Below are 17,003 nucleotides of genomic sequence, written 5' to 3'. Positions count from 1 at the left end.
CCATCCTGGTCCACACCCTGGTCACATCCCGCCTTGACTATTGTAACTCCCTTCTCATTGGTCTTCCCCACAAGTCCATCTATAAACTCCAATTGGAGTTCTCAGTTCTGGCTCATCTAACATTGTCTCATTCCCCATTTGAAAAAATCCAATCTGAAAACCGGGCCTACTCCCTCTAACTCTCTAACTCTCTACCCGTTGTTGTTATTATTGTTATTATTATTTAGTTGTTGTTCTAAGGTGACCTTGAGTGTCATGAAAGGAGCCTCCAAATATAATATATAATATATTATTAAACATACAGTTTATGAGAGCATTAGGATACCTAGTAAAAGTAGTCAGAAGCATCAAACATCATATTAGTAAATGGGTCATTATGTAAAATGTGTACATGCTTCAAACAGTAATTTAATAGCTGTTTGATTATATATGACATTAATGTATTATTCTATGAAAGAGGTAATGATGTTTATAATAGAAATATAATCTGCTTCAAGTGTACCATAAAGTACTTCAAGTGTTACCAGCTTTCCCAGGCTATCTGAACTGCATGATATAAAAAAGAAAAACACTTCAATTGAAGGCTTTCTTATCATCGCCATGATTATAGGTTATTATAGGTATTGCACTAAATCATCCTGCAGTCATTTCCCCCAACCCTTTTTGACTTCAGTATTGTTTGTGCTGTAACAGCTTGATTTAATTTATTGACATGTACCTTATTGCTGACTCATCTATCTTCTGTTATTACACTGCCTCCAATTCTTGTGCACATCAAAATAAACACATCAGTTTTAAGATCAGTTGTGCTGGAGTGATACAAAGAGAGGATATACTGTAGTTCAATCCAACACTGACAATTTAGCCATTTCACTGATACTGTATCATTGTCTAAAGCCATATTCAGCAAAGACAGTGATGATGGCAAGATAAACAAAGTCAAATAATAAGCAACTTATGAACTTTGATTAATACTTGTTTCCCCACACACATTTTAAGGTTTAAGTCTGATCATCTTATTTTTGCAGGGGATAGTCTTTTGGGATAGTGGCCCACAAGGCCTAAAGTAGCTGAGGGCATGAATGTGTTGCAGTTCTAGTCAGCATATATGATGAATCCAGAGAAGGTGCTATATTTGTTGTTGTTGCCACCGTGTGCTTTGCCTCCATCAAGTTTAATGTAGATCTCGTCTCCTGGCTCCAGATGCAGCACAGCACTGTTACTGGCATAGTCATAGTTCTGGTCAGCATCCTGGGCAATGGCACTGGCCCGCACCTGCAGGAGTCAAATCAAATGTGTCACATGCACAAAATGTAGAAAAGTTATGAAGAGTTGAAGAAAAGTTGAAGGTTGGGCTTTATTCAAATGATTCAAAGGTGTCTGTTAACCTCTTCTTCACGGTTGCCCCCGGGATCGGGGGGCAGCGTCAGACGCAGCGACTAAAGCGTCATAAAACCATGTCTAACTTCAACAAACACAGACATGCTGCATACCCACAGAAAGGTCAGAAACTCAACTAGAAGCTCATATAAATCATTCTTATGTTCACGAAACACAGTTAAAACAACGATTGATCAAACAGCAGGAGCGGAAAAAAACCGTCACAGCGCACACATTGAAAAGCGGCACCGGAGCACCAGCGTGATTATGTAAACAAAAAAAACACGTGTCGGCTGGACAGCGGAGAATCTACAGATTCCAGCGGTACAATTTTTATCACTCTACGACCAAGATTCACGGATCCAGCCCCTAAATAAGAGCAAAACAACAACTGACTTTCAAGAACTACAACCAGAAATATTGTCTTACCTTTGCTGTTTATCAAAACAAATTATTTCCACCGGAACAAAACCACTTCTAATGAAGAACTACACTTCCCAGCATGCTTTGGGAACAAATCCCGGTCTGATTGATCATTAGAGAGCGACATTAGATCGTTCTGATTAGAGAAGGGCGAATGTCCGCCCAAATGCGTCATATGCATTTATGTCCTTTTGACTCGCTAATGAAGTAATTCACACGCATTTGGAGACCGGGGTCTGATTCTACTGGTTTAGACGTTTAAAATGAGCTGTCAATCATCCTAATTGACAAAGGTAAGCCAGATCTATGGCGCTGCGTAACTGAAGACACTTCAGAGCCACAAAGTTATTATTACGCATCGCACAGGGAGCATCGATTTTAGGCGAGTTATTATACTTTTTTTTTTTTTTTCAAAACAAGTTCTTTTTAGACCTATAGTGACATATAAATAACATTTTATTGGTTTTTAATAATTTGGTACCTAAGAAATCTCAAATGGCACAGATGGTGCCAAGCTTAGCCAAAAGTGAGAACGCCCAGACATCTCTTTACTAAAACCGCTGTAATTTCACTCTGCTTTATTTCAGCAGCATCAAACTTTGCACAGCTCATGTCCACATGTTGTTACATGACCTCCATGTGTTTTTAAGCTCCTACTGCATATTTTAAAGGTGATATTTGCCTTAAAATGCAATATTTTTTTAGGCGAGAGAAAAAAATCCTTCATTTATGCTGTGTTCCATGTACATTTACTCTGACACAGTGGCATCTACAGTGAAACTTACACCTCTGGTGGAATCTCACAAGTGTTTTCTTTATTTTGATACCAAGATAATCCACATAGAGCTTGTAACTGCAGAGATTTACTCTATTTAATTTGGGCATGTCATTTTCGAGCAGGGACTCCAAAAGGAGGGTCAGGGAAGAAGAGGTTAAGGAAATGTATTTGTATAAGAGGAATGTTCAAAACGTCCTGTAGTGACCTAAGATCAAGGGACCATTTCTATTGTTTTACCACAGTTGGCGACACAATGATTGAGTCGTAAACCACCACCTCATCTCCCCATTTCCCTGTGGGGCGTCTTCCTTAAAAGTCAAGACTTAAGGCCACATTATACTTCTCCGACTGCGTATGCGTTGTCCGTCTGCGTCACCACGGAGACGCCTCGAGCATTTATACTTCTGCGTCGTGGTGACGGACACTCGCTGCAATTTCCCGCCCGATCAGTAGGGGTCGCTGCGCAAGGTAGTTGTGCTTCTGGCTACAGTGAGCAATGGCGTCCGAGAAAGAAAGAGAGAGAAAGACTGTTGTTGTTGAAACAGTGGCCGTTTCTCACTTTTCTGTGTGACGGAACGCAGTTTTAAGATAATTTGAGGCGAGAAATTGGCCATTTAGGGTCTAAACATGTGCTGTGTGTATTAAGATATGACGTATTTATAGTTCGGCAGCGGCGTTATCGGCGGGGATCAGCTCCGCCTCTGTCAGGACGCCCGGAGCGCACTGAGAGCCGGCACAGAGCAGCTTCGCTCAGCCTGTCCTGAGGACCAATCGCAGCTCTTGCCGTCTCCGTTGTCCCTTGACGGAGTGACGGACACTTAAAAAATATTTCGTGCACCCGGAGACGACGCAGAGGCTCTTCGACAGGTTCTGCGTCGACGCAGAGTCTCTACGTAGCCTACGCAGAGCACTTTACGCAGAAGTATAAATTGGGCTTTAGAACACACCCAAAAAGACAGATATATGCAATGCCTTTCTCCTTAGATCTTGAGTCTTCACATGTAACAGGAGCTGCATTGTTGCTCTGTGAATTCTCCTCTTGTACAAAATTAACCCATTGACGCCGGGAAAGCATTGCTGCATTTTTACCATTAGAGCCAGGAGAGCGGCTGCACGTTTTATTCTACCATAGACGCCGGTAAAGTGGATTCATTTTTCGGGGGGTATAAGGGTTCCTCACAACACTTTTTTTAAATTACTTCTCACAAACATGGAGGACTGACAACGGAGAGATTTCTGAAGGCAGTGATTTTGAGGAGTTTCTCGTCTTCTATAATGTCATCGCTGATAACTTTGAACGCGCTGAACAAATCGACCGGGATTTATGGTTAAGACATAATTATGTTTGAAGACGACGAGGTCGGCGATAATGACGTTAAGTAACACCGTAATCGACGGAGTGTTTACAACCGCGCACCAGGGGTGACAGTGGATTTAACTGTAGATGCCACAGCGCTGTAAGCACTATCACCGTCACATGTGAAGCAGACTGTTACGGTCATTACATGCTGTTCTTGTTCTTCACCCTCCCTCAGGACTAAATCAAGGCACCAACACAAGTTGATATTACCTTATTTTCTTACTGTTTTTTACTGTATTTTTTTTACTTTTTTTTACATTTTTGTATCTAAATTCACAGGAGAGCCACAGGCGTAAGCTCTCAAATACTTTTTGAATTGTGTTCCTATCTGCTACAGAGGCTGAGAAATCAGTCATTTAGTAGGCATTGAACCTCAGGTTTTAGAGGCATTTTTCCGGGTGCTTCAGGACTTATTGGGTCTTGTCTCAAACCCTTGTTTGATTCTTGAGCTGGCTCCAACTTCCTTCCTTTTTATGGAGTTAAATTTGTTCCACTGATATTTGTGTGTGTGCAAATTGTGATCCACACGTATTTTCTTGATTTGTATGCGTGTTTTAAGATCTACAAATAAAAAAAATCCAATTTGTAACTTGTATGTCGATTTTTACAAATAAAGTGTGCATTTGTAAATATCACACACAACTCTCTCAACTCTTTTTTCTGGTTTTATTTTGAAAAACGAATGAGCGTCTTGTTCATGGATTGAAGCTAGATTCTAATTGGAAAACACTGCCACGTGCTGATGAAGGGAGGCATTACTGAGACAAATATACCATGCACTCCAATGTGTGTTTTTGGGATTCTTAAAAATGAGGAATGCGTGTTCTGGCGATCCACAAATGCGAAATCACAATTCACAAATGCAAATTTAATTTTTACAAAGTCACGTTATTTACAAATTACATCTTTATTTGTAAAACTCAATATACATGTTACAAATTTGATTTTTTGTGGATCTCAAAACACGCATACAAATCAAGAAAATACGTGTGGATCACAATTTGCACACGCACAAATATCAGTGGAACAAATTTAACTCCATACCTTTTTACTAAATAATTTTGACAGTGTCAATATCACATGCAAAAATAATAACAAATGTTATCTGTGCAATTGAGTTTTTCTTTTCCAATGTCACTACCTGATTGCTTAGTCTCAAAAATTGTTACACAAAATATAAAATAAAAATAGAAAAGCAATTATGAATAGATACTTTACACTATATACTTTACTTTACATATCGTTTGTTCTGTATAATACTATACAGAACAAACGATATGTAAAGTGGGTATTTGTGAGACTATGCCAAAGCCTAGAATTTAGGAAAATCTACTCCATTAAAGCTTAACTGTACAATGAGGACGGTTAATATTAGCTGCTGTAACAGCTCACAGCTCCTGAGACTGCAATGACACATTTAATCAAAATGAAATCAAAACACCCAACAAGATAAAAAATAAAAGATACTGTAGGAGCCATTTTTGTGTTGTCCACTCGGTATCACTAATGTAATTGTGGGTCACACAATATAGGTGGGAACAAACAGGTAACAGAAGCTCTGGTTATCCTTGTATCACTACACTGTAGGACCATGTAGCTAATATGTGACCCGCCACGGACCAAGCGGGAACAAGTCGGCCGAGCGCAAAACGAGAAAAACAGGAAAAAAAAATTTTTTTTTTCGAAATTAGGGATTTCCGTTTTTTTCAACATTACACAAGTTGAAGTTTTGAAGAAGCCACTACATGCTTCAATCACAGTATTGTGGGTCTTAAAACCATAAACTTTGTGTTTGAATTAAGGTTGTTTTATCGCTGTGAATCACTCCTAGTTTGGGTGTGGCGATCTCACATTCCAGAGCCTTTGTTGCTTTTTCAGCCAATCAGCTGAAGATCACGGAGAATACAAATGGCTAATTAATATGCAGCTCTCACTCAGAGAGAGTGATGGGAGGGGAGAGAGAGTCTGGAACTTTCCAGCTTATGTGTGCAGTGTGTGTGTGTGCGAAATTAAAGCGTGATTATCATCAAAGCAGTCATCATCAAAGCTTTGTTTGACAAAGGAAGGCAAAGAGAACAGGACAATAAGTCAGCTGTGGCTGAGCAGCTTCTTCACGGACAGGGACAGAGAAAGCACAGAGACGGCTGTGTGTGGACTGTTAGCATTTTAAGCTAGCGATCTTTATGCTAACGTGTTAGCAGACTTCATCGTAACAAAAACAACAAACAGATGGATTATTCCGCGGCTGAAAGAGAGCAGGACACACACAGTAGTTGTCTGAGATGATGACATGACGCCAGCGCCGCTCTATCTCTTATCGAATTGGACTTTTGGAGGCGAACAGACGTAAAACTGCGACGAAAAGAAAGCACGCCCGGACCTCTTATCTGATCGGAGGCACTGAAGTCTGCCGGAATACCTTTCAGTTTCTTATGGGGTGAGTTTTCATTAACGTTGTTTATCTATGGTATGTTAGTGTTCATTCAAAGTCACATACAGACGCACATAGGGACGCTGTCTTTTAATAATCCACTGTGCGTTTCATAACGCCGTTTGGCTACATTGTTATTAGCTATGCTTGCTTAGCTCGCTAGCTCGGTACTGTATTATTACAATGAGAATGATGCGCACATCGAAACTTTTGTTCGGTCAGATGAGCGTATTATAAGCCGTAAGAGGAGCATGTCACAGCCCTCTTTGAGATTTTGTACACCCGCAGGTTCAGTTTGATAATTCAAATGCTTTGAGACGAAACTCCCGTGTTCGAAACCTAACATTGCATTGAATGATGTGTGAATGCCACACCTTTGCGTGCATGAATCACACATGATTAACACAATGTGTGATGAACGTGTTAATTACACGTGCAATTCATGCACATAAAGGTGTGGCATTCACACATAATTCAAGCAATACTACTGATCAATCTATACTGATTCAGTGATTAAGTGCCTGTTAACATGAACCATGATCTGAAACAAGTATTTTTTTATTTTTTTTCAGAATCCTGGGCATAAGGATTGGCATGTGAAGGTGCTGCCAACCCATGTGTCCAAGGCCTCAGTGTGGCGTCAATACATGAGGTCGGGTAAGGCTCTTGGTATGTGTATAAATGTATTTCTATACAATAGCCAAATGCTTATATAGACTGCTATATGTAATGTGTAAAATGGGATTTTTTTGGGGGGAAAAGTAAAATAATTATTTTCATTGTGGTTCTTGCTGTCAACAGGTAGTGGAACACAGCTCTCCTGAAAGTCGCCTCAATATTCCGCAGCTTGTTGGAACGGCAGATGGCAGAGTGATAGTAAAGACCATCGACTGGCAGACACATCTGAGTCCCTACTTTCGAAAGCTCCCACAGATCAAGAGTTATCAGCACTTTAGGTATTTATATTCAAAATTCTGCATTTTATGAATAAAAAAATCACGAATTAACATAATAGTGTTCCATGTGAACAGTGAGCCATGTTTTAAATTAGGGATTGACCGATATGGGGTTTTCAGGGCCGATACGATACCGATTATTAATAACCAAGCGAAACCGATAGCCGATATGTAGAACCGATATTTATTTGCAGTAAAAATGAACATTTTGGTATCAAAATTTTGAGAAACACACCTGGGATTAAATTGAATACAGTATACTGTTTGTTTACACTGACAAAATGGCCTTAACTTTTTGTAAAATAACATGAATACATAATTAACATAATAACATAATCACATAATCATTAATGTCTTTGCAGGTATTACACACTGCCCTTCCTGGGGTTGGCTTTGTGTAATACTGCCATAGTGTACTATTCACCAGATTCTTGGATCCATCCATCTGTAATGAGGATTTAGAGAAAGAGAGACAAAAAGAAAGAGTGAGAATTAAAAAAAGAGTAAATATATATTCATTTATTAGAGCAAAACTGTCTATTAAACTTCCACTCCACTATATAATATTATTATGATAGCCTACATGAATAACATTTAATTAATGATGTCTTATGTTCTCTCAGGTAGTCTACATCTGATCCAGCCTGATTAAGAGCAAACCAATAAAGAGGGTGGCCTGAATCTTGGCTCACTACATTCATTTTATAGATTTAATAGTTATTTATGAAAATGTTTACATCAAACAGCAAAATGAGTAAATAAAGACACAACTTTCAGTGCTTAACAGAGTTTTTCACTTATAGTTCCTTATTTATTATTATATTTATTTATATATTTAGAGAAATTAAGTCATATTCGGAATCTCAGATCATTAAATGTACACTCTTGTTCTTAGAACTGTATGTCATATTACATATATAAAAATAAGGCAATTGGAAATGAAAACAATAAAGTCTACTTTACACACGTGAGTTGTAGACGCGACGGTTCATTTATTGATTGAAAAAAGAGAGCGCTGAGAGAGAGGCGATAGAAAACAAACAAGGACACGTTAGCGTGTGCTGTTAAACTTATAGTCTATAATCACAGTGGGTGTAAACCGGGAGCCGCCCCACGGGGTGAGACACGTTAGGAGATGAATTATTCCCACAAAGTAATGATAACCGTAAGGGTCTCCTATTATTATTGTGCGTCTGGCCCCAGCTCTAAAGCGGTCGCGGCAATTATAATGTAGCGGTACACGTGTTGAAGTAGTTTAATCTCCAGAGCCGAAGCGCAGGTTTTCCTCCCTTATACTAGAGGATAAGGTTGTGGTATTTTTTAAAAATTCCAACATCCTAGAGGGCTTTGAAACTTCCACTCTCACTGCCTTACCTTTCTGCTGCTCACCGGAGCAGTCCTCCGCTTCTCCTCTGAGTCTGTGGCGCTGCATGTAGAGGCTTCAGTGTGGACTGATTGGTTGTCACTGACTCACTTGCGCCAAGTAGCCAATCAGTGAGGGTTGTGGGCGGGACATTGTTACACAACCAAGAGAGTGGTGACTTCAGGCAGAGACGCTGCATCAGAGCCAAAGGAGCGCGTTTAAAAATACATTAATTAATTATATCGGTTATCGGTGAAAAAAATGGCCGATGCCGATTATCGCAAAAATGCCGAATATCGGCCGATATTATCGGCCGGGCTTATAATTGTTCGATCCCTATTTTAAATATCCTGTTGTGTGCTTCTATTCTGTCACAGCTTTGATGCCAACAGACCAGGTGTGGTGCTTGCTCAAACTCACAGTGATGCAGAGCCTATTGAGTTTCAGCTACTGCGCAACCCAGGAGTTCTGCCCCCTGTTGACAGTCTTTCCGTCCTGGCCCCACCTGGACTGACCATGGACAGGCAGATGTATCTTTTTGAAAAAATCAGGCCTTTCTGTTCTGATGAGGCAAAAGACTTCACATGCCCAGCACTAAAGGTTACAGCACAGAAAAGTAAGCAGAAGAGGGTGCGCTTGTGATGTCACCATTTAGCCCCCATATCAACTGTGATGGACAGAGTGGGTACAGTCACATTGTGGGGGAGGAACTGGTATTGAAGATGATAATATAGTCCATGGTCTTCAAAATATTGAACTCTCCTTCACACACTTAGATACATTTTATTTGATATTTGAAGTATGTATCTATCTTTCACCTTTCTTGTTTCTCATTTTTATTCAAGTGCTTTTTGTAACAGAAGAATTTCCCTCTGGGGATCAATAAAGTAAATTCTGATTCTTATCAGTCCACTGAAGTACTTACAGCAAAAAACACTACATTGACATGAACTACATTAATTCCTTTGTTTTCAAACTGCTACACTGTTTCTGTCCTGTGGGCTAACAGACATCAGATGTCACTGACAGCTAGACTGGGTGGGGGGTTGTGACCATGTTAATGTGATGCAAATGAGCAGCTATTGGCCTGGCTCCTCGAGAAGGTCGAAATCTTTCAGGCTGAATTTCTCCCTAAAGCAGTTTGAGGAGTGCCTACATTCAAATGGCCACATCTTTTTCAAAAATGATCAGATGGACATGTGTTTGACATTGTTGGAAAGCTTAGAAATCACTTTCAGAATCTGTAAATAACTCCAAATGTCCCAAAGTAGACTTGTGAACGCTTTTGCCATGGCTGGACACATATGTATAATAAATCAAAAATCAGAAGATATTTATTACACACAACAGTTATATTTAGACTACTTAATGCTATTGTATTTGTTATTTTCCCAGTTAGAAAAGTAAAGGATGTCACCTGGTTTAACTCATTGCTGTGATAGGTGACAGTAAGTGGTTTTATAGTAGGTCTACTGCTTAGCTAATCAAATCAATATGATCGCGATACAACTGTGTAGTGTGTTGTGACATCACGCCCGCAAAATGGCGACCCTGTGTAAACGTTATGGATTAAAACATGACAGGTTTTAATATATTGTATGAAGCTGTTGTTGTCTTTACCAAAATCAAAACTCATCAAAGAGCAAAACACTCTTACAAATCACGAATGAGCAATTTCTCATTTAATTAATGGCCGCGCTGTTATTGCTGACGCTGAATAACCTTAAGGCCACATTATACTTCTCTGATTGCGTAATGCGCTATCCAACTGCGTAAACACGGAGACCCTTCGAGCCTTCATAGTTCTCCATTGTGGTGCCAGATACGCACTGCAATTTCCCGCCTGATCAATAGGGGGCGCTATGCAAGGTTGTAAGCAATGGCGTCCTAGAGAGAAAGACTTTCTCACCTGAAATAAATATTATCTGCCCCGGAGCGCAGTTTTAAGATAATTTGAGGCGAGAAATGAACCATTTAGAGTCTAAACATGTGGTTTGTGTATTAAGATATGACATATTTATAGTTTGGCAGTGACGTTGTCGGCGGTGATCAGTGCAGCCTCAGTGGACGCTTGCCATCTCCGTTGTCTCTTGATGGAGTGACGGACACTTAAAACATATTTCCTGCAACTGGAGACAACGGAGAGGCTCTTCGACAGGCTCTCCGGTGATGTAGAGGGGTCTCTGTGACCTACGTAGAGCACGTTACGCAGGAGTATAAATTGGGCTTTAGATTACATTCATTATAAATGTAACTTTAAGTTAAATTGGCGTGTTTAAACGTCACCTGGGGAAACTGACTTCACCTTCAGATGGTCAGGGGGCAGCGCAATCGCTCCACTCTGTGCCTGGATGCAGGGCCATCGCAGCAGACTCGCTGTGTGTGAGCCAGACTGTGAACAGCGCACTGCACGTTTGATGCAGGGCTGTAGCTAAGTGAGTCAGGGGCCTAAGATTATATTTACAATTATTTACTTTTCGTCAATTTATAGTTTGATATAATACTTTGAAAAGCTTGTGGACATAGGCATATGTTTTTTCAAGTAAAGTTTTTAAACCACAAAAGTCAGGGGGGCTCTACATCTGGCTCTGCAGCTGCCCCCTCTTGCCCCTAAATTTTATTTCGGAAAATAATGCAGCCCTAGGGGGACACAATTCAGTGTCCCAAGCAGAGGGTTGCGTCAGGAAGGGCATAAGGCCTAAATAAAACTAAATATGCGAATGGAACCTACGACTTTCATACCGGATCTGCTGAGGCACAGGTTAACAATGACTGCCATTGGTGCCAATAACCTACAGGGTAACAGTGCAAATTGGGCTCGAAGGAGGAGCTGAAGTTGGCACCACATTCGCCCCAGGTTCAGCATCGTGTCAGCGTGAGCAGCGCTGTCGCGTTCCCGTCTAAAGGGTTGACAGCGGAGCGTTTTTAAGATTTCCACTCTGGAGGGTGGTGATACCGATCCAGGAGTCATTTCAGCAATTACGCCGAGTCAATGTTTTGGTTTTCGACTGTGGGCTACTCAGCGCTACTAGAAAGAAGTAGAAGGAAGTTTCAGCGCATGCGTGCACTCCTGGTGTTATTGTATGGCAGTGCTTCACAGCGCCACCTAGCCACCTGGCATGCATACTACATCAAATTTCACACACTTTAGGACCCGAGAGAGAGAGGGAGAGAGAGAGACGGGGAAAACAAAAAAGCATGCAAATGGCATTTATCGCGGCCAAAAAAATTATCGAGCTCATTTTAATTATCGTGCGATTAATTGATTTATTGAATATCGCGACAGGCCTATGTATTACTATGGTATTGATAGGAAGAGAACTGGAGTAGGGATTATCCTAATGGAGGAGTTTGTTAGGTTGGGACATAACGTCCTTGATGTGCAAAAAGGGTAATTGGTTAGCAAAGAAAAAGGAAAAGGAGGTAAAGGAAAAACAAAGGATGTATGAGGACTTGTATGCTAGGTTGGAAAGTAAGAAGGGAGAGAATGATTTATACAGGTTGGCAAAACAGAGATAAGGTCGTCTAGCAGGTTCAGGTGATTAGGGATAGAGAGGGACATGTATTGACAGGTCCGACAGGAGTAATGGGAAGAATGAAAGAGTACTTTGAAGACCTAATTAATGAGAAAAATTAAACCGAGAAAAGGGCAGAAGAGGTGTTTGTGGTAATGTGGACCATGAAGTAGCAGAGATTAGTAAAGATGAAGTGAAGACGGCATTGAAGAGGATGAAGAGTGGAAAGGCAGTTGGTCCTGATGATATACCTTTGGAGGTACAGAAGTGTCTCGGAGAGTTTCTGGTTAGACTATTCAACAGGATCTTAGAGAGTGAGGGGACACTGTAAACACTGTATATTTCCCCACTGCGGGACGAATAAAGGACTTCTTATCTTATCTTCTTATCTTATCTTATGCCTGAGGAATGGAGAAGTGTGATGGTTTCCACTTTTAAGAATAAGGGAGATGTACAGTAACGATAGAGGAATAAAGTTGATGAGCCACACAATGAAGTTATGGGAAAGAGTAGTGGAAACTAGACTGTGAGCAGAAGTCAGCATTTGCGAGGAACAGTATGGTTTCATGCCTAGAAAGAGTACTACAGATGCAGTATTTGCTTAAAGAAAGCTGGTAGAGAAATACATGTAGAGAAGTTCAGAGGGAGCTGCATTCAATTCAATTCAATTGTATTTGTATAGCGCAAATCACAACATACATCATCTCAAGGCACTGTAGATAGACAACATCATGCAGAGCAGAGAAACCCAACAATTCACACAATGAGCAAGATCGAGGCATCAGTGGAGAGAAAAAACTCCCTCTTAACAGCAAGAACCAGACTCAAAGATGTGCAGCCATCTGCTTCGGCCGATTGGGGTGAAAAGAAAACTGGGGGACAGACAAGAGGTGGGGGACAGAAAGGGGGAGTGAAAGAACAAGAGGGAGATGAGATAGAGACAAAAAGAGACCAGGAGCAGATATACAACTATTGTATCAAGTTCTAAGTTTATACAGTACAGTTAGTCAGTGATTACATGTTTATAGAACTACAGACATTTAAATAAGCAGCAGCAGAAATTGTTGATAAAAAATTTACTAATATGGACTTTTAATTATAGCATAATAACCTCCATGACCAGAGCACAGACTCCGTCTGACGCAGTCTCTAGACAGAAAACAGCAGCAGGGTTTGTGTTGCTGGTCGCGGACCAGAATCGTCTGTTAAATATTTTAGATATTTCCCTGATAGTTGTTGGAGATGAACTCACATTTGGCAGATTCTTAAGTCTTTTTAACTGATCTACATTTTGACACTGTTCGGCTTGATCATTGTGTCGGAAGTCCCTGGAGCAAAGACTCAATCTGATACAGTTACATACAGCGGTTTATGCAGCTCGCCACTCGCTGGTGGTAATCAGCGGTGCTGTCCCTAAACACACCACTCCTGTGTTAAATATTTGGATTTTAGATATTTTCCTGGTAGTTGTTGGAGAACAACTCAGGTTTTTTAGGATTGTTAACTAGTTTGGATTTAACTACTATCAACTGATCTACACTTCGGCACTCTTCAACTGGATCCTTGTGTAGGACGTCTCTTTCTGTGACGGGACTCTGGCCAATCAATAGCCGGCAGTCTGGCGACGTCACGCATCGTACCTTCTCAGTGCGCTTGGATCCTCGCCAGAGCAGGTAAAAATAGTACCTGGTACGAGCTATGCTCATGAAAAGGCAACTTAACCGTGCCGAGGCAAGCCGATGGAAATGAGCCATTAGCCTGCATTTTGGGACCGAAGTGATCTGTTAGGGTGATGAAGTAAAACTAGGTCTTTCAGGTATGAAGGGGCCTAACCATTTAGTGCTTTGTATGTGAGGAGGAGGAGTTTGAATCAAATTCTGAACTGTATGGGGAGCCAGTGTAAAGATGCCAACACTGGAGTTATATGGTCACTCTTTCTATTTCCTGTCAGAACTCCTGCTGCAGCATTTTGTATTACAGTTTTCTCAGTCGCTTTGGTGCTTTTCTTAGATTAGAATGAAAATTCTCATAACAATTAGTTCAACTCCACGACATTTAGTCATGTGTGCACATCATAGTAACAATTTCTCCTTCCTCTGAACAAATTGCAAATGCTTTTGGACATGTATCAGTTGCTTTCATACAAATCTCTGCTGTTTTATAACATTATCATTTGTTTCCGTCATGTCAGTCAAAATAAACTATACATATGGATGCTGAATAGTTGTTCCCAATAATAGTCTTCATTTCATTGCTTGAGTCATTACATACAAAACTGTTGAACTAGTTACCAAATGCTGTCAAGCAAATTGTATACATTTCTTTATAATTTTTTCCTGGAAATTAACAATTGCTTCAGGTGAACTTCAACTCTCACTCACGAGGAGGTGTGTATTATTAGCTGTAACCAATGACAAAAACCCTCACTTGGCAAGCATATACGAACCAAGCAGGACATAGTGTGTAACATTTCTACAATTCTGTGACACAGAAATGGAAGGTCAGTGTCGTGGAAGAGGGTTGAGGATGTGGGGAGGAAGGGGAAGTGGACAAAACGGGAAGAGGGACAAGAGACCAAATACAGTGGTATGCAAAAGTTTGGGCACCCCTGTAAATGTTCATGATTTTCCTTTGTAAATCATTGGTTGTTTGGATAAGAAATTTCAGTTACATATATCATATAGGAGACAAACAGTGATATTTGAGAAGTGAAATAAAGTTTATATGATATACGGAAAGTCTGCAATATCAGCAGATTCTGGAGAACAATGTCCAGGAAGTTGAAGTTGTGTCAGGGCAAACCATCAAACTGAACTGGAGATGTTTTGTAAAGAAGAATGGTCCAAAATACCTTCCTCCAGAATCCAGACTCTAATTAGAAGCTGTGGGAAGTGTTTAGAGGCTGTTATTTCTGCAAAAGGAGGATGCACAAAATCTTTCTTTTGTGGTGCCTAAACTTATGCACATGCCTCATTTTGTTTGAATAATTCTTGCACACTTCCTGTAAATCATATAAACTTTATTTCACGTCTCAATTATCACTGTGTTTGTCTCCTATATGAAATATTTAACTGAAATATCTTTTTCAAACAACCAATGATTTATAAAGGAAAATCATGAAGAGTTACAGGGGTGACCAAACGTTTGCATACCACTGACTGCACCAATGACTACAGGAGTGTAAGGACAAGAAATGATAACAGAATAAGGCCCCCCCACCCCCACCCCCCCTATATATTTTTTAGGTTATTTCATTTCAAATCTTAAGAGGATATTATGTCCAGTTTTTTCATGTATTGTTCTGTGTAGCAGTGTAGCTCACAACAATAGTATCTGTGCTCAGGGTGTGGTTTCACTGACAGCTTAGACCAGGAGGGGGTTGTGCTATGTAAATCTGATGATTCTGTCTCTTGGCTCTCAGAAGGTGTAAATCTTTGAGGCTAAAATTCTCCCTAAAGCAGTTTGAGGAGTGCCTACATTCAAATGGCCATATCTTCTTCAAATATTATCCGATTTACATGTGTTGGACATTGTTGGAAAGCTTAGAAATCACACTTCCAGAATCTGTAAATAACTCCTAATGTCCCTAAGTAGACTTGTGACCGGTTTTGCCATGGCTGGACACATATAATATTGACTGTTTATGGGTATGAGTAACCCTGTGTTTATTATGCAACATAGGCAGCAGGGTGTGTGTGTGTACGTGCGTGTGTGAGTCTTGGATGTATTATAAAAACTGGATAGAGCACCGCAATGAAAAGTATAATGACGTGATTAAAGATTACCATTAAATAATGGCAAGTTGTTTTTGCCTGATTTACTTTATATAATTGTTTAATTATTATTAGGAAAAATAACAACGTGTTAAAAGTAGTTTTTTTTTATTTCTTTTTTATTCTTTCACTCAACCTGTTTATCTTCAACTATAATTCACAAGTTCATCACATTTAACAGTAACTTTATGAACCGATAGAGACGATAAGACAAGCAGCCTCCCCGGGAATCAGTGTTGAAGTGACTGTAGGTTTCCGTACATCACACGGTCAGAGCTCCACAGTACACACCGTCATCAGTGTCATGATGTCCGGGACTGAACACAGTGAAAGTGCAGCATGTCAGTCTCCTCTCATTCGTGAATCCACACAACAGCTCGTTAATACATCGATAATACATTTGAAAAAAAATGCTAATGAAAACCTGCTTTGTCATAATATTTAAAAAAAATGTAAACAAAAAAACCCTCGTCTTCATTGATTCACATTTCTCATAAAGTTTTCATGTCGTACGGTCCACTGACAGCAGCGCCGTTCCCGAGATGCCACATGACCGTGCTTTGCTGTACTCGTACCCAGCTGTGACGTCACTCTGGAAATAAGATTTGTCCGGGCTTTTTATGGCCTTTAGGAATGTTTTTCAAATACGAAACTCGATGAATTAAAAATATAGAATATTAAAGATCTATAAAAGCCTGTGTCCATGTCTCTTTTACTATTGCGATCAATGGGAAAATTGCTTTTTGGGCCCCATGAGATTTTTTGTTGCAGTGCTCACATTACATCTACGAGTTAGGCTCATCAGGGGTCCTTCTTTGTGATATCATTTCCTGCCACATGGACGTTACACCACCTTGACAATTTAGGAAGTTGACTTGACAGACAAAATTACCCAAATTCGTTATAATATTCAGAAGAATGATGTTCCATGTATTGTATTCATTGCTAAACAACACAAATGTAGGAATATGCCAAAATAAGTATTTATGGTTACACCATGTTGACATTTTTATCATTATCCTCT

The 17,003-nt window shown here is 40.1% G+C and overlaps 1 protein-coding gene across 1 annotated transcript in view; it reads right to left on the bottom strand.

Moving 5' to 3' along the window:
* Positions 1–1,095: 1,095 nt before the first annotated feature.
* Positions 1,096–17,003, bottom strand: part of c1ql3a (complement component 1, q subcomponent-like 3a) — a gene marked incomplete at its 3' end in the record, with an annotated part of 36,955 nt that continues 21,047 nt past the window's right edge. The window contains exon 2 of the mRNA XM_083910668.1: positions 1,096–1,275. Coding sequence (XP_083766794.1) covers positions 1,096–1,275 — 180 coding nt within the window. The remainder of the gene's footprint in view (positions 1,276–17,003) is intronic.

Source organism: Microchirus variegatus, assembly GCF_963457635.1.
Source record: "Microchirus variegatus genome assembly, chromosome: 2".
Taxonomy (NCBI): domain Eukaryota; kingdom Metazoa; phylum Chordata; class Actinopteri; order Pleuronectiformes; family Soleidae; genus Microchirus; species Microchirus variegatus.
This window is presented reverse-complemented; position numbering and strand designations above follow the sequence as displayed.